At 41.4% G+C, this 19,016-nt stretch overlaps 1 protein-coding gene across 1 annotated transcript; it reads right to left on the reverse strand.

The window, feature by feature from the left end:
* Positions 1-435: 435 nt before the first annotated feature.
* On the reverse strand, positions 436-17,025 carry ppp2r2ab (protein phosphatase 2, regulatory subunit B, alpha b). The gene is made up of 10 exons (XM_080477203.1): positions 16,604-17,025; positions 14,133-14,201; positions 8,233-8,330; positions 7,946-8,111; positions 6,684-6,796; positions 5,840-6,017; positions 5,157-5,321; positions 4,881-5,050; positions 3,107-3,198; positions 436-2,213 (listed from the first exon to the last, which is right to left on the reverse strand). Exons 1-10 carry the CDS (start codon positions 16,608-16,610, stop codon positions 1,934-1,936), a joined length of 1,338 nt encoding a protein of 445 aa, XP_080333329.1. The 5' UTR covers positions 16,611-17,025; the 3' UTR covers positions 436-1,933.
* Positions 17,026-19,016: the final 1,991 nt, after the last annotated feature.

Raw genomic sequence — 19,016 nt, forward strand, 5'->3', positions numbered from 1 at the left:
ATGAAATGTGAAAAATTATACAATGTCAAATCAATTTGGGATTTTTATCAAAGTAGATAAAGTGGTGGAAGTTGAAGGTACAGTTTAGACATACATGAGGCCCATGGGCCAAAATTGGCCTGCAAGAGGCTCCAATCTGAATTGCCAAACTACCAAAGGAAATTGGAAAAAAAGTTCAAAGAGATCAGATTTTATCACACATTTCTTAAGTGGAGGACACAGAAATAACGGTGACGCTGCCATGATTGCCACGCTTCACAGAGAGGGCATCTGCAGCCTTACATCTGCATGTAAGGATTTGACCGGTGAGCTAATGTGTTAAGTGGGACCATAACATTTTGAGTGTATGATGAGGAAGCAAATGAAAAAGAGACACTTTAATTCATAATTAAGTCTATATTTCCATATGTAGTTTCAGATTTTATCATTTCAAATGAATTTGAACTCATTTTATTGTCTGGAGACACATGAAGCTCTGATGACGTCCCATCAACAATCAGGAAATAACAGCAATGCAAAAAGTAGTTCCTTTATTTATTTTTTCTTTCATCGTCATAGATTAAAACTGTAGCTATACATTACTAGAGGCCTCGATAGAATCTGAACTGTCCACATTTTAAATATGGTGCGGCGACATCAAGCGCTGCAGTTTCTTGGAGTGGCTCGCCGCACCACCACCACCACGTACAGCAGCAGGTCCGTCTGCAGTAGTTCAAACACAAACTTTCAGTGACGTAATGCCTCAGATAATGGTTTTTCTTTTTAAATTGCAGTCTTACAACACAGACATCCACATACTTTTTTTGTTTTGTTTTGTTTAAATTGGTGCAGCAAGAAGAGTCCAGTGTCAAATCCAAATAAAAAGAAGAAAGGTTTTCCCTATTGTGGTGTGCAGCGACACCGTGGGAAGACCGTATGTTTAAAAGATCACTCGGAAACAAAAGGATGTATTTCAGGTCCGGCTTGATGTCACAAAATAGGACGGAACAAACGTTTTAACCTCTTTTTAATATAAATATGACAATCAGAACAATTCTTTGAATAGGTTTTTCTCTTATACCTGACGATTGTTAAACCTAAAAAAAAAAAAAGAAAAAAAAAAGAAAAGAGGAACCGAGACACTGAGCCTATCTCCAAAACTACAGTAGAAAACAAATGTGTTGACTGTGGCGACCCAGAGCCTGAGGCACAGCGACAGCGAAGTGGGATAAACACTTCGCTGGACCCGAGCCAGCGGCGTGTGTGTGTGTGTAAAACCGTGAGCATACTGGTGTGACGGTTGGATACGAATGGTTTAATGAAACACTGGAGATGTGAGGAGACTCAACGAACAGACAGTAGAATGGATTCATTAATAAAAAGGTGTATATACACACACACACAAATCCACACACACAAAAAAGGTCAATTTTCTCTTAGAAAAATAAACACTACAATGGCACAGGACAAAAAAAAAGAAAAAAAAAAGAAAGGTGTGTGTGTGTGTGTGTGTGCGTGCTAAATGGATGGTCTTGTCATTTACAGCCATGAAGCCATTCGTAACAAGGGGAATAGTTATAAAAATAAGTTTGTCTGTATTCTGAAGTATTTAAGGAAATTAAACGTCCCACGTTAAAAAAAGAAAACGGGCAGGTGGTCTGGCAAAGAAAAAAAAAAGGGGGGGGGGGGGGGGGGGGAATTGGCACAACATCACTTAAACGACAAGGCAGGTGTCACTCTGCCACACAGACTGATGATGGGCACGAGCGAGTCTTCCTCCGTCCACATCGAGAACAAAGTGGCAAAGTCTGGGCACGCGGTAGCGACGGACGGGGAGGGGGGTGGGGGGTGGGGGGGGTGGAGGCGACGCTGGTCGTTACCACAGATCATCCCCCCCGGTGAAGCTGCGGGGCGGGCCGAGCGCCCGATCTGACGCCGAGCTCACCGCTGCGCTTTAGTTTACTTTATCCTGGAATATGTATAGGTTGTTGGTCGTTGCCACAGCGATGATGTTGTCCTGGGGGTGCCAGGCCGTGTGGAGGATCTTCTTGTTGAAGTCCAAACTGTCCACGCTGATTTCGTCCTTCTTGCGCTTGCCGCCGGCGCACACTTTGCGGGGCTTGAGGACCTGCATGGGCTTGCTGTTCTCGCGGGACGCCTCCAGCGTCACGTCCCGCCGGTGGCCGCGGTCGAACATCCGGAAGAAGTTGTTGTACGAGCCGGTCATCACCACGCTGGGAAAAGGGCGAGAGGCTTTAATGCAACAACTCAAGAAGAACGTCAACATATCATAAAGGGATAGAAAACAAAAAAAAAAAAAAAAAATGAAAATGATCAAATTATGGAGTAAAAATCAGGCTTTGATATTTAGTAAGTAACTGTATCGGTAGTCAGAATCTGCAAGCAGCTAAAGGTTAGAACTTGTACTTCATCTTTTAAAAAAAGTGGTGTCGATGTATCCCTCAAGATCCGAATAACTTCTAAAATTCTAGAAATTATCTTTCATGAAGCCACATTTCTACATCTGTGTAGTAATCCTGATCACCTGAACTGATTCAGTTATACCCATGTGCACCTTCTGGTGGTCAAATCAACATATTGCAGTTAATGTCATGAATTCTCACAGCTGGCGAATTTCATCTCAATTTTCTCCCACTCCTGAGCTCAACTATGACATAACACTTCATCATTCAATAACACTGGAACTTTAAAGCGTTCTTTGGTTTATTCTTGATTACATTTGCTTATAAGTCATGAAAATCAAAAAGCACAATTTAAAAATTCTAGAGTTTGCCTAGATTAGACCTGTATCTTTTTAATCTGAAATACTTAAATCAGCTTAAAATCATGTGTTTCCAACATCCTATAACAATTTAATCTAACGTGGTCTGCCCGAGGAGAACAAAGTTGGCACGTGTCAAAAGAGGATATATGAGGCAACTCTAAAGTGGCTCGATATATCGCCATCCAGTAAGTGGCATCACTTTAAACTGACGTGGTCATGCAGGTAAATGTGTCATGAGAAGACTCGTGATGATCATGGCCTGTGGTTTAAAAAGGACAAGACATCTCATCAAATGAAAGAAACAGTATTGAAATTTCAGACAAAGAATTCAAAAGTGTGTACCTGTCATTTCCATTCCAGCAGCATTCAAACTTGTCGAAGATGCAGTCGTTTTCATAGAGCGAGCACAGCTTGCTCCTCAGGTATTCATGGACCTGGACAAATGGGAGGGAAGAAAAACATGAACCCTACTCACCACAGCAGCTTTTAAACCTCAGGAATGACTTTAAAAAACTAAAATAATTCAGAAGGAGGAGGAAGGGGACATATTTGGACTTCAATGCAGCTCAGACCAAAATAAACCCAAACAACCCACCGGAGCCATCTAGTGGCCACCAATAGAATTACAAATGATTCAGAACAAGGTGTGGTCATAATAGTTGTGTAATTATTGCTGCAATCAATTATATTATACACAGATCATTGTTCAATAATACTTCAACCAGAAAACCATCTTTCTAATGCTGATATGCGGCTCAGAAGCTGATACAGGTATGTAAAAGTTGTTGCAGCTGGAAGAAAGCAGCTTGGAATGATTGATATTTATCAGTGTTGACACACACTTACAGTGAATCACAGATTAAAATAGCATCACAGTCCAGATTACCATTAAATCAGACAAAGTGACAGACGTGCAGTGAAACACATCACTGATCTGACTCAGGATTTACAGGTGTGGTTGTTTGATACACTTAAAATACTGAACTAATGGACCCTGTAGGCATATTTGGTTGCACACAGTGAGCTTGAGTTATGCTATAAACAGAGGCGGTGCGCTAAGCTTGTGTCAAATAAAGCAACAATGCGTGAGAGGCCACACTGTGCCGATTAATATATCGTTTTAGACGTTTATGGATGTTAAAAAACTTTCAGGTTTTCCCGAAGCAGCTTTTCGGCTTATTCCAAGTAAATTTATAGAATAGAATAGATTTTATTGTCAATTTTCTGTGCCAAGACTTGCAGAGCAACTGAACAAAAACATTCCTCTTACTTTGTAAAAGCAAGCACACATCTAAAAGGATTAAAATGCAGTTCAAATAAAATAAAGTATAAAGAATTGGGGGGTATTATACAATATCTGGACAAGGTCATGATATTGAAAACTTCTTACTGCCTAAAAAAACATCCACAACAGTGTGAGGAGGACTTTACACACACACACAGCAGTGCAAAGAGTTAATAAATGACACCAAACGTTAAAAATTAAAAACAAAGAAAGTGCTGACAGCAGCCTTCGTCAGTGCTGTAGTTGTAGAAAACAGTTCAAACCTGCTGTCAAAACTTATGTTCAATTCTTGATACCTATCCTCAGAAACTATGTCTTGATTCTATTTTATTAAAGTGGAAAGAATTTATTATGATTATAAACAAGAAAACACTATGTAATGTTGCTGGTATGAGATTAGATCTCCTGACTCTATATTTTACAAGAAAACCACAAAGCTTCACCCCCCCCCAATATAAGAATTAAGTTATTCTCGTCAGATATCATCTGGTATTTATTTGGTATGACACAATCATCATTCCTAGTCACAAGGCTTGACTCAAAACAGGTTCATCTGCATTGGAAAGGAATGCATGTGACAGTTGGCCATAAAAATAAGACACTGTGTGAGTAGTTGAGAAAGCTGATTGGTTCGGATAACGTGGGAACATGAGCAGATATGAATATCAGCCAAAAAGAAATTATTCTAACATAAATCTATCAGACAATGGGAAGACAACTTCTAAATGAACAAGTGTACCAAACTTAAAAATGCTAAATTCTCAGAGCCATGTACCTTTCACCCTGATGCCTGTTCACCACTTAGGAAAACGTGTGTGCGTTTGCAATCACCTGATAGGTCTCCACAGGCCTGTTTTCCATGTTCAGGTCCCAAATCTTCACAGATAAGTAGTCCCTCGTCATCATGTATCGACCGTTGTGGCTGAACTTGACGTCTGAGATTGATGATATGATCTCGGAGAAGAAGGAGCGATTACTGGGATCCTCTGGCTCTTCGAACACTGTCACACGAGAGAAAGGAGAATGAAACATACCAAGCAGGACAGAATGGATTTAATCAGCCGGTCCAGTGCAGAGAAAAAGAAGGGATTGAAGGATTACACTCACACTTTGAGTGCTTGTCGCAGAGAGCTGAAACCCTCATGTCGCACAGGCGGATGGTTCCTTTGCTGCTGCTGTAGACGAAGGTGTTGCACTGGTGGGGGTGAAACTCGGCTGCCGTGATCACCTCTGTCAGCTCCTCCATGTTGGCCGGTTTGATGTCAACGATGTCTGAAGCACACGGGTTAAGGAGGGACGCGCGCAAGTGGCGACATTGGCCTGAACAGTGAGATTAGTAGTGCTGATCATCTCGAGGAAATCGGTCAGTCGAACTTTCTATTTCATACAGTGGCCAGGTATATGCGTGTGTTAAGACAATATATCCAAAACCCGTTTGATATTCATGGATTTACACATTTTGGGTAAAAACACTTCAAGTAAAGCGGGCATGTTCCAGCTCTGATTGACATTTTCAGGAGCTAATCAAGCTGAATGTGCATCACAAAGCTGTTGATGAGGCACATGTGAAGCTGCAACTCCATTAAACACAGAAAGAAAGTCAATCGTCCCTGTTTGATGGTGAACTTGGAAAACGCTCGAGTGCAGCTTGAGTCATTGACCCTCTGACTCAGTTTGTACATTTAGATAAATCCCACTAGTGTATTGTAAAAACACCTCTCGTTTAACAAATGAACAACCAGCCCACAGTCAGAAGATTAAAGAGTGTTTGATGAGGTCTTTCAGGATACTGAAGCTGCGGTCGGTGATCTCCAGGTGCCACAGGTTGATGCGCAGGTCGTCTGCAGACAGGTAGGTCTCATTGTCGCTGTTGACCGAGATAGAGTTGATATGGTAGGTGTGGGCGTTGGCAAACACCCTCCGTGGACTGGCTTCCACCATGAGGTCCATGGGTATTAAAACAGGCACCTGAGGTATGAAGAGAGAGTGCATGAGAACAGACTGGAAGGCACCAGGAGTCAATTTAATGAGTAAAAGAGGAACAGACACCATTATAGTGACTTATCGATGCCATATGAGCTTCATCAACAGAATTGTGTCTCTAAGAGACATAAAGTGTTCAATGTCAATTTTCTACTGTGAGCAAAACTAAACTAAAAACTGAAACAAAGTGTTTTACCTGCAGGTAAAGCAATAGTCCATCAGGCCATTTTGCTAACAGCTTCATAAATGTAAATATCTAATGGCTTCTTTAATCACTTATAATCACAGTATTTGGTGTATTGTGTTCAGGCTAAAAAAAATACTAATAAATTTTAGGCTCAATCCTAGATTATTTTTCAAAGATTAATCAAAACTTTAATGATAATCAAGGATCAATAAGGAAAATAAAAACAATTTTCATTTTTGTGGCAGAAGATGGAAAGACTTTCCTCTCAGATTCATGATATACACACACACACATATATATATATATATATATATATATATGTTTGATTTAACAACTTTGACAATTCATGTCACTGCTTCAGCAAGAAGCTTCAAAGAAAGTTTCATCTCATATTAAAGCAACCTGTGTGAAGCAGTGCAGCCTGTTCTAATTGACATGAGGCGGTGTTTGAATTGACCACTGACCCGCAGTGACGTGATAGTGTTGGGGTCTTTGTAGCGTCCATCCTCCTCTTTCAGATTATAACCTTCTGGTCTCTTGTCTCGCTCACTGATTTTCCACAATTTAATCGTCTTATCTGGAGACGAAAAGGGAAAGAAAAGGACAAATTCACAACAAATGAGTGACAGAAGTAGATATAACAATACAGAGTCATATTTCTACCCAGCTTTCATCAAATGATTCAACGTGTCCCATTTTTTGAAGTACAAGGCCCCGTTTACATTTTTCAAGTGAAAACATATTTTTGCATTGCTGTTAAAAAAAGTTGTTCTAAAGTTTTGAAAGCGTGCTGGTGGCAGCTTGACCAGCCCTCAGGGTGCCACTGAGGAATTCTCAACTAAATTAATATATGTATTACATGTAATATTGGCTTTATTACATCTAAAATCATCCCATTTGCCACTAGCCATTAGCACCTTGGTTAGTGAGCTAGTCAATCACTAACTTGCAAAATTGGCATTTCAGTTAAAAAAAAGATGCTTAAAAAAAGAATACCGTTTTTATTGACTTATTTGGTGAAGTTTTTCTTCCAGAAAAAGACTGAGAAATGTATCACAGAGCTCATAAACATTGTGTAAAAAACTGCTACTAATCAAGAGACATTTTTATTGAGTTAAACGCATGTCAACTTTTGCCTCGGTCCTCAATAGCAGCATTATGTTTTCATGTCCCTGCCAGCCATGTTCAACTGGGATCTCTTCCAGCCCCCTGCGTGGAGAGATGTTTTATTTAGGATCGTCTTCAGGTTACATTTAAGAAAAGTAAAAAATAAAGTGATGATCTTGGATTAACTTGTATACGACACACGATCGCTGTGGAAGAGTCCCATAAATTAAGTGTTATTAACAAGTAACTTCTATTTGTGCCGAGCCATCTGTCCAAAAACAGTGTTTTCACTAAAGGGAAGTGAGATCACAAAAAACTGCTCAACACTGCAGCTATTATCTGGAGGAAAAAGACACAATGACTTCAGTTTGGATTCAATCAGTTTCTCAGTGAACTATAATGTTGACAGCATCTCTTTATTCAAAATCTAAGTCAGGCATGATTGTTTCTTTCCTTTAGTCTATTTTAGGCTCGTCTTTATAGTTGATCTGCTTTTAATTTCAACATCTCAAAGTAAATCGTGCATCCTCACACATTGTTGTGAAAAAGTGAATGAACTGTGTGGTAAGGGAAAAAGAAAGGCCAGGTTGTCAGGTCTGATGAAGATATTTGTTCTCACCGTTAGTGGAGAGAAGGAACTGAGCAGCATTCTTCTGAGGAAGCCAGCGGATCTTGTTGATCTTCTCCTCGATTTCCAAACTCTTCAAGTAGTCGAACTCGGGCTCGTGGCTCTGGAAAGTGCTGTAAACGTTGTACTCGCTCCGGAACTGAGGCAGATTCTTATTCTGTAGGGAATGGAGAGAGACATCACACGCAAACGTGAAGAGATCTTTCGGTCTTTATGTTGTTCAATGACAATCTTTAAATGCTTTTTGCAACAACTGCGGAAACGAAACAAGGCTGCACCTCTATTTCCTGCTGGAATATGACCACACGCCCACCCTTGTCTCCAGTGGCCAGCAGCTCCCCTGTGTGGTTGAACTCAACAGTAGATATAATGTCCGCTGTAAGAAGAAGAAATCAGACATTAATTTCCCATGTTTCACAAATAGCGAGCAGCCTCTTTCCACTACACTGAGAAGCCACTCATTTGATCCCAACTAACCCTGGATTTATCCCTGTGGTAGACGGACGGGAGCGCAGCCTACAGCAGGATGTCGCGGCATGTAGAGCAGACGGAAAGTGATCACTAACCTACTTTTCTCCATTTGTCTTTCCATCTTACTCGGACAGCGTTACACATTTCCCCCCAGCAGCAGAGCGCCACTTCACAAACCGAAGCTCGCTGCCACATAGATGCACACTCGCTTAACCCTTTGTTGTCTACTGGAGCATGAAGACAATACTCGAAAAAGACTAGACGGTCTTTGTATGTGCTGTCCTCCCTGAGGGCTTACGCATGCGGGGCGATGTATGTGAGCTGATAGCGTGGCTATTTAAGATGATGCACAGTTGAATAAAATGATAGATATTACACAACTGAATATTTCAGGCGATGGATGAAGCGATAACAATTGGAAAGAGAGATAAAACTCAGCCTTAATTGAATATTATGGTTCCAAATCCTCAACCATTACTGGACAACAGCATTACTGAATCTTGTAGTTCAGCAGGTCAATGAAAGCCGCCATCGGAGTTTAGATATTCTCCTCAAAGTGTGTGGCAACAATCAACAGCCTGAGACTCCAGAGAGCAGCTGACTGAGGATCTAAATGTGACGCTAAGTGATGTGTACAAAGCAGAAGAGGGCTATAAAAAGATATCAAGATCATTCCAGCATGCAATTTCCGACGTCAATTAAAAGGCAAAGGGGAGACTGCGGAAGTCGATGAAGATTCACATCTGTTATGCAGAGACGTACAGATACAGATTTGAGTGCAAAAGATCTTCAGCTGACGTTCAAGCGAAGCAGCATCCTTCAAACTGTCCAAGGTCGACGCACAAATGATATGAAAGACAGACCAGACTTTGTCACAGAGGCAGTTGGCTGAAGAACGCAGTGCAACGTGGTGAATAAGCAACTGCCCATGCCTAAATTATATAAATATGTATATAAAGATCAGGCCAGAATGATAAAAAGTACCTGATTATAAGGCTGCATTATAAGCAACACATTCAAATTTTTGAAATCAGTTGATACGGATACTTGTGTATCTCAAACGTATTGCCAGGCTGATTACCGGTGCTTCCATAAAAATCCTATCAGCCCTTAAGAGAAGAAAAAAAAAAGATCAAAACTTGATCTTACAATAACCCAAATGTCTCACGTTTCAGGATACTATTATACTTGTGGCTCAGTGGTAGAGTGGGTCGTCCAATAACTGGAGGGTTGGCTGCTCGAATCCCACTCTATCCACGTCCTTGGGCACAATGACAATGACTTGTATGAATGTTGGTGGTAGTCGGAGGGACCTTTGGCACGAAATGGCAGCCACGCCTCTGTTGGCATGCCCCAGGGCAGCTGTGACTACAACGTAGCTTGCCACCACCGGTGTGACTGGTGTGAATGAATAATGGTCTCTGTACGCGCTTTGAGTCAGCTTGAAAAAAGCGCTATATAAATCCAAGCCATTATTAATATTACTGCTCGGGTCCAAATGGAGATATTGTGTGTTGGTTTCTGTGTCTCAGTGAACACCGAACAGACACAAGGGGGGAAGGATTCCACTGAGTAGCAGCTGCTTCTGAATGCAGATGTAGAAGTCATTAGGAAAATATCATGGGTAAAAAAAAAAAAACAAACCTCAGGAAGCTTAAAAAAAAGAAAAAGGCACATAATCACTCAACGAGAACATTACACAACCAAGTGCAAGCATTTGTATATTAATTGCACAAAACATGTGCCGATAGTAGTGCGAGCCCCACACAGGCTCAATCGCCATCATTTACCCAGAAACTCTGTGATTGGAATATTTGTGTTTTCACCATCGTTTACCTGTCATGCATCCTCCTACCACTAGTTGGAGCTACTATTTCCACCAGTGCTACATTACAGACGACGCTAAGGTTAGTTTGAGCGTGAGAAGATAATGCAACTAATCATGACAATGACCCCGTGAGACCCATTTCGCTGACGGCTTCGGGAAGTTCCTACGTTGAGTCCGACGACACCGAGCCAGAAAACCAAATGCTAACCCCGAGAGTGATGAACGACACAAAGTGCCGCATGCCTCAACATTTAAAATTAAATGTTAATTGAAGATTATAGTCGAAATGCTTCAAATTCCTTTCTTATGATCAATTGACTTGAACTTTTTGTTTAGTCGACATAGAAATCAGTCACGAGGAACATTCCTACAAAACAGAAACCTCCTGCTGGAGTCTCTACAGAGAGATGGAGGTCCCCTCTGGATGGATTGAGTGCAATTAAAAGTCTCTGTCACTCCTCTGTTGGTATGTGTTAAAGGGCTGAAACATACCAGACAGGTGCAGAACACGGCGAACTGCAAAATAAGCGGCAAAGCACAGATCCATTCTTGAAATTCCAACATCGACAGACACTCTTGTTGTACATCTGTACAAAGCAGGGAAAAACTTTTGATGCGATTTCCCACGTATTAAAAAAATAATTAATAAATCAGGCTTTTAAATGATGAATGAATCAAACATCTTCTTGTATTATGGATGTGGGGGAGTGTCAGCTGACACAGCTGTAATCTGAAGTGAAAGTGCAGCATATTAAATGTCAACTACTGTAAAACAAGTTAGGTAATGACTTTATAAGCATATACATGAACTGGTTAGTGGACTCATGGCCAACCAAGAGTCTGAAGAGTATAGGTCACTTCATAAGTCTAATTCAGCTAGAACAGCAGAACCTTTATGAATCTCCTCCTCTTGAATGAAACTTCCCAAACAGGAAAGTGCAGGAGGTACAGAAGGAAGGAACTCTCTATAGAAATACACTATGAGGATCAGGTGTGTTGACCTGCCAAAACTGGGAAATCCCCTGAAGGTAACAACAACAGCGTGAGCACATACATATCAAATCATATAAAAATTTACAATTAAAACAGGTTTTTCACCCAAATAACACTTTAACAAAGAAAACCTAGAATATACCCAAAATATCTAAATAAATAGGAGTTTTACAGTTTGTGTCAAGTGCATTTATTCTACTGGTAAATTAGTGAAATACTCATCAATGGATTATTCAGTATGTGTTTGAGGTGAAACACTTCAGCACATAGAGTTTGTTTTAACCGTTAGCCGTTAAATAGCCTTGAAATATTCTTTCTTGATCAGGGGTGTCAAACACATTTTAGTTCAGGAGCCACAAACAGCCCAATTTCATCTAGAGTGGGTCGGACTGGTAAAATAGTGCTATAATAACTTTGAAATTTAAACTTTAACTTTGATGTTGTACTGTTGTAGTGTATGTGATGAAAATGTCGATATTTCCATAAAACAAAACAATTACTACAATCTCAAGATAAAACCAATTCTAATGAGGTCTTAAGACATTTGTTAGAAATCATGTTCTTTGAAATGTTTACCATTTGCTTGATGGCTCAGCCGACAGATTAGAGGGCCAGTTTTGGTCTTATGTTTGACACCCCTGTTCTAGATTCCGTCAACTCATCTGATATCTTAATATTCTATTAATATTCTATTGTGTGTTTAGCAACGCTGAAAGGAATTTACCCTGGGATTAATGGTATTTTCTATTCTAGACATACGGATCATTTTGTTCTTTGAGGTACAAGTATAGATAGTAGGAGTATCAAAAAGGGCTGAACAAAATCATCGGAACATGTGAGATGCAATAATGATCCAGAGTAGTGCAATAATACAACTTAAAATAAATACAAAGACTTGTGTCGACGTTTATGCCCTGTGTTTTGAGATTTTTCCCTCCATATAACAGCAGCTTTATCAAACTGGTGATTCAGTCTTTCTTCTGGACAGTGCAAATAACTGTAAATGTTGAATGGAGTTTGAACCCAAAGTCTGTTGATTGTGCTCACAAGCCCTGTTGATGTGTGTCTGGTGGTTTCACTGTACATTTGAAGATCATCCATCTATCAAGCATCCAACTGAAATACAGATCCAGAGGCACGAGACTCATCTGCATCCACAGCAGTTTGGAATGACGCCAAAAAAACACTGACGTATACATCAGTCCCGCATTAACTGACTGGCTGCGCCGACCATGATACTTGCCTACGAAAACTGCTATCTGGGACCTTGGGGGACTTCATGGCATGTGATGTTGTGTTCATGGCTTTCTGTCAAGTATGGGATGGCCTCGTTCACCTCCAAGCATAGAAGTAGTAGCTTGTGGACGTGGGTGGACTTTATGGTGGTGTGAGCACTATCGGATTGTCGGTCAGAGGTGCTGCTGTGCAAACTATTTATCTTAAGGCTTCCAGATGTTCCGTTTTCTGCACTTGACTAACTTTTATACTTTAAAAAAATGTTATTGGTTCATCTCTAGTTTTTAAAGGACAAGTATAAATATAGCTACTTGCCTCTACCGAGTACCAATACACGTACTTATTAAATTCAATTAGGCCTCATTCATTCTCCATGTGCAAGCGATATACAAACGCTACACGTTGCTGTGAACCACTTCCGCACAGCCTCTGCGTTGATGCTACGCTCACCTTCAACAGCCTTGAAGGCTTCAGTAAAGTACTGCGTCTACAGTATGCATAGGACGGTACATAGTGTACATCTATGTGCTGCTCTATGCATACTGTAGATGCATTAGTAGCCTTGAGATAAGGGACCGAGCATGCCGTGTACCGTCACACGCTCCAGCTCACTGTTAACAAGTGTATCAGTCACACTTTAATAATTAAAATTTAACATTGCTGGTGTTTGAGCCCCGAAACTCTTAACATGTAGCACTCTTGCGTACCCGCGGGCGATGATGCTGACGGATGAAACCACGTAATACCCACTGGGATGTATCAAGGATTTTTTAAATACGAATACCCCGCGCAGTATCGGACCAGATACACAATACTGGTATTGGTGCTTTGCTATTAAAACCAGCATTGAAAAATTTGTTTTTTCTCATAACATGCGCATAACAATGTCACTTTGTTTAACAATGAACGACAGGCCATAAATGTATCTAATCCCAAAACGTGCTCCAACAAAATCCAGATTTAGCTCAGCACACAGGATCCCAGTGACTGCTTCCTCCAACAACTCAAGATTTAGCGATGGGAAACGGCTCACCGTTAGGATCCTTGTTAAGTGTTTGATTTGTATTCACACTACTTTAAAATGGCAATTAATACTAAATACTGTAAATATTACTGCTGCTACTATGTGTATTTTTTCCCATCTTAGTCTCCTATACATTTATGTTTATTTATACACATATATATTTCTCCAATTATCTATTCATACATACATAGTCTATTCTCTGTGCGCAACTATCCTGTCTTTTAACTACTTGTGCAATGTGAAGCTGCTGCGGTGAACAATTTGCCCATGTGGGATTAATAAAGTCTGACCTAATTAAAACTATCATTAAGATTGGCCATGACCATCCTCGTGTATGCATGAACAGGGTGCAATGTGCAACCAGTCTGTCAATTTTCAGAAACATATTAAAAAAAAAAAAACATGCAATTTACTGAAGACATGCAAACTATAATGAATATTTGGTCAAGAGGTAAAATTCTCTAAACATTTCAGAAAAATTGCAATTTCATATTTATCTGCAAATCGTGCTCAGCATGTATTAGACCTCCAGGCGTAGGGAGGATGCACATGTACACAGACAGTTGAGCAAGACTTCTTTCAACTTTACATCCAAGCTCAATGCTGTGAGAAACCAGAAGTCGTACCTTCAGCTACGTCATCATCGATGGCTCCTTTCACCTGAGAGAAGCACCACTGCATGTCACCTCCAGGTCCTGCACAAACAACACACATCAAGTGACACATTAGCAACATTTTCATTTCTAGATGTATTTGAACTCCTGCAGTACATGCACATTGTTTAAAACCAGGAACGTGATGCAACATTGTTGTTTTAGCATTGTTGGTACATTTTTGAACATGTTGTAAAAACATGCACTGAGAGAGAAATGTGCACACATCCTCTCACAATCTGCAAGGCACAAAGGTTCAATCCATCACCATCCTGAGACAATGGTACACTCATGTGTCAAGATTCAAAACAATCTTCATGTTATGAGATCAACACATTCAGCCCTTATGAAAGTTATAAAAAGGTGAAACTGACCAAAAATATTCTTGCTGTCAAAATCTCTTTGACTGAGATAGATGTCTATAAAAACTTTGTTATCTTGTTGTTACAATGACAGCCAGGAAGAACTGAACGTAAAAACTGTTGCAGGTTTATATTTACAATGATCCACCTCTGTGTCATGTCACTCACTGCATGGGAGTGAGTAAACTAATGGCTACAACACCACCATTTGTAGTATTTTGAGAAGTGGGAAGCAAAAGCGTTTCTTAACTTCCACAAAACATAAAAATCATACAAAAGCCGCCTGTATCTCAAGTTCAGCTCAACCTTTAAACATGTATCTTGTCAATTTCTTCAATTTATCACAGACCAATAAAAATCAAGTACAGTTACTTTCCAAATGAACTGTTAATACCATGTTTTTCTTCACTCTTAGAGGAAGAGTGAAGTTCATATTGTGGTCATAAATACTGACTGAAAACCACACTACAGTGGCACTGTGTGAATGCAGTTTTTAAACATCCTTTATTTAAACCGTGGTCCATTGTTAACAGTCAGAGATGCACTCGTGCCAGGCTCCTGCGTTAAAAATACAGTGACAAGAAAACACATGCCTCAATATTTGTTAAGAGCTTCTGCCACTAGTCCCTACAGGTTCCCATCAACACAGCTCATTGCTCAATAAAGAAACTGGAATTCTGCATATTTTAAAGGCGTAATCGTTTGTGTTATTACACAATAAAAAACTGGTCCGATTGGATAACAATGTCCAGGCGTATTGGAAGAGATCTGCAAAATAGCCAAGGACATTTATGAGTCACCGGTGGCTTCAGAATGAACACAATCTGAAGTGAATCATGCTTTAACATAAAAGGGCAGGGCTTGGTTGCACAAAAAGCAGTGTCTTTACATAGAAACCTGAATACCTGAGCCATCTAGAAGAGGAAATGTCCCAAAAAGCAAACAGGTGTGAAAATGTGCCGATCACTCAAATAGATGGTGATGTGCAAAGCATCTGCCTGCAGACCAATGCGATTTCCCGGCACAAATGGGAGTTATGCATGATATTAATACATCACCTTGCTCCCATATTCACTTAATCCATATTAAACTGGAAAATCTAAATCGGAAACAGTCACATAACCACGATTTCCTGCCAAATTGACGATAACGCTGACTGCAATGCAAATAACGCAAATGAATGAAATGAAGCTGAAGTGTCCAAATCCCTCACTATGTGGCTCTATTTTTCAACAAAATTGATTAAGATTATATGCAGATATATTCAGCGAACACTGGCTCTGACTGTTCAGTTTTTATGAGCAATAAATAGAGAGAAGCTGGCTGTGGGTGTGCAGCAGGCCTGCTGAGCTAGCCTGCATGTGGGCAATGTCAAAGTTTGCGCTAGTGGAAGCTAGCCTAGCTCTGAGAAAATCTATAATGGTTTTAGATCAATACGTTTATCAGCACTGACTATTATTCACACCAAGAGCTACTAACAAGTCAGGAAACGAGCTGCGAGAACTTAGTGTGACGGATAGCTGTGTTGGACTATGCAAAGTTAGCATGCTCAAAACGGTCCCGGGCCGGTGTTTCGGATTAACTGGTCCCCCTGTTGAATGGTGACCACCGTCCTTTAACATCAGTCGTTGAACCGACAGTAACACGTGCAAGTTACGGCAAATATCAAAATAAGACTCGTAACAAGGTGCAACACTTGGACACTTTATTGTAAATGCGGTTAAAAAGACAGCTACGGATTTCTGTCGGGTTTTTAACGTACGTTGTTACGGGCGGCAACACTGGACACTAGAGGAAGTGAATCACCAGTTAACAGGGAAACCGGTTAAGCCGAAACAACGGTCGACGGTAAACAGCTAACGCATGCTAAGCGGCAAGTTAGCCGGCCAGCTAACTCCGGGCCGGATGAGCGGTGACATCCGCGCTAGCATTATAGCACCGGCTAACTTCTGTTAGCTCGGACAGACACCGAAGCGCTGCAGCCGCCAAAGCAGAATCCCGACCGGACTGAAGTGTCTCCCGCGGACACCGAACGGAGCTGTTCTAGTGGCGGTGGTGCGTGCGGCGGCTCGGCTGAATTACCTGCCATGACGAGACAGACAGTGGAGCTCGCCTCAGTCAGTCACGATCCTGCTCCCACTCCCACGCGTTGATCCGTGGGATGTGAACTTTTCCTTCGGCTCTGAGTATGTGTGTGTGTGTGTGCAGAGCTGCGCGTCAGGCCCCGTGTGTGTGTGTGTCAGTGTGTCCTCCTCTCACTCCCGCTCCTCTCTTGGGTGTTTCTCTCCCCCTCCGTCCGTTCGTCCGCGTCGCTTCTTGCCGCCGGCCGCTTCGCATCCCACAAGACACCGTTCTCGCTCTCTCTCTCTCTCTCTCTCCCCCTCACCTCGTCCCCACCCCACGGGCTCTTCCGCACGTGAACCCGAAAGCTTTTCAAGAAGTGCGCGCGCACGCCAAGGCAGGGACAGGCGCGCGGATCTTGGACCAGAGGTGTCTCACACACTGTTTATTTATATTAAGTTATTACACACACCAACATTCATTAAATCAGGCCTTCAAATGACAAACATGTCTCCACAGTGCCACCTGCAGGTATTTTTTGTAACTGCTTTTGGCGGGTCAGATAGTTGCCGGCAAACCTACAGGAGTTAAGGGGTTAATCAGATGGAGTAGAACTCGGCCTTGAACATGTGTGTATCGCATTGATATATAACCAAACACGATATTTCCAATCGTGACAACACAGACTGGAGGCTGCAGTGGTTATTTGACATTGTGGTATGTTGTGTTAACGTGGAGTTTTACCTTGAAAAGTTCAGGCAATCATGATCCAATCAGAAACAAAAGGGGGGCTGAAGCCCCGCCCATCAATGACAGCCTTAATTTCCGTTGTTCGATGTTTGTCCAAAAACTAGAAAACGAAGAAACGAGCTGAATTCTCATTTTCTCGTTTTCTGACCCAAAACTGAAAACGAAAAAACAACCCATTTTGTTGTTTCTCATTATGTGGATTTTGACAACAAATCAAACTAACAAAATGTACCTTGGTACCCGATTTCCGTTTTGATATCTTCGTCTTCTTTTTCTTGATTTCTGGCAGGCTGTACGCCGTATGGCATAATACTGCCCTCCACCATCTAAACAAGATATCACTCCACCAGCTGAAATCCTCTCATACAACCCAGAGGGGTAGAGGAATTTTAACACTGCCTTCCCAAGAGAGTCAGAATTTTCCCCTAACTCTAACACTATATTCAAGGAAAACACCTCCAGACCCAGATCAGACAGATCTTCAAACAGCTTCTGCCTGTGACAAGAGTATATCTTGCATCGAAATAACACATGAAATACCGTCTCTGATTCCCCACACTCACCAAAAATATTCAGATGTTTGCCTATCACCTTTAAACTACTTGCCAGACAGCAATGCCCCAATCTCAGCCTGGTTAAAATGACGTCATCTCGCCGCACCAACGTACTCCTCCACCTCTTACGTTTTACTGAAGGTTGCACAGAATAAAAATGTCGACCTTTCTGCTCCTGATCCCATTCCTGTTGCCAGGTTGTCTCCAGCTTTTCTTTGCAGATGCAAATCCATTCCCCTTTACCCATTTGTACATTTAATTGAATTGTTTCTTCACTCAGGGACTCTTTAGCTAATCTATCAGCAGTTTCAATTCCCAAGTGACCTGGCACCCACATAATAACCAACATGACAACCGAACCTTTCCATTCTTGAAAGGCAGTGCAGGATCTCCATTATTAGATCAGGTCGAGCTCTAGAAGCACCTTCGTCTAATGCCACCAAAGCAGCAGCAGAATCCCAGCATATGACACTGTTCATTGGTTTATTATGCTCCACCCAGTCTAAAGCTAATTGAATTGCCAAACGTTCAGCAGAAAAAAATAGATATATTATCTGATGTGCTGGTTAGCAGATTCTCCTCATCAACAAAAACTCCAATCCCTGTTTTCCCCCAAACTGGATCCTTTGAACGTCTGTGAATATTTTCATGAACCCATCTTCACATCCGTGCTGAGGCTATTTCTCCCTTCTTCAAGGAGAGACAGCTGAACCTCAGGTTCAGGAAGAAACCAAGGTGGAACAGACGACCAACCAGACACAGACACTTTTCCACTCTCCAACCCAACATCCTCCGCCAACTGCTTTATTTGGTGTAAAAAACTAGACTTCTTTCTGTCTTTAATCATAGCATGATAAATAATAACCAGGGTGTCTCTTTCAGCACCCCAGTTTATGATGTTCAGTCAGTCATCTCAGGTGCTTTCTGCGGGACTAACGTCCTGCGGGACAGAGCGTAATTCCCACCGTTGAGCCACGTGACGAGCCAGGCCTTAGTTATTTAGGCGAGTCATTTATAAATAGGTTAAGAATAGAGAGGGTGTAGGTTGTTTGGGTCCGTGGCTGTCCACCTGTGGCGTATAGTACTTCACCTCACACTGCATTTCTCGTGTTGCATTTATTTTTTGCGAT

Source organism: Lipophrys pholis (genome assembly GCF_963383615.2).
Source record: "Lipophrys pholis genome assembly, chromosome: 12".
NCBI classification, from domain to species: Eukaryota; Metazoa; Chordata; class Actinopteri; order Blenniiformes; family Blenniidae; genus Lipophrys; species Lipophrys pholis.

What these genes read in the sequence shown, in the direction of transcription:
- ppp2r2ab (XM_080477203.1), bottom strand. An exon ending in GGCCTGTGGAGACCTATCAG is followed by an intron (nt 3,199 to 4,880) that starts GTGATTGCAAAC and finishes CCATTTGTCCAG; the next exon opens with GTCCATGAATACCTGAGGAG. An exon ending in TGCTGGAATGGAAATGACAG is followed by an intron (nt 2,214 to 3,106) that starts GTACACACTTTT and finishes CCCTTTTCCCAG; the next exon opens with CGTGGTGATGACCGGCTCGT.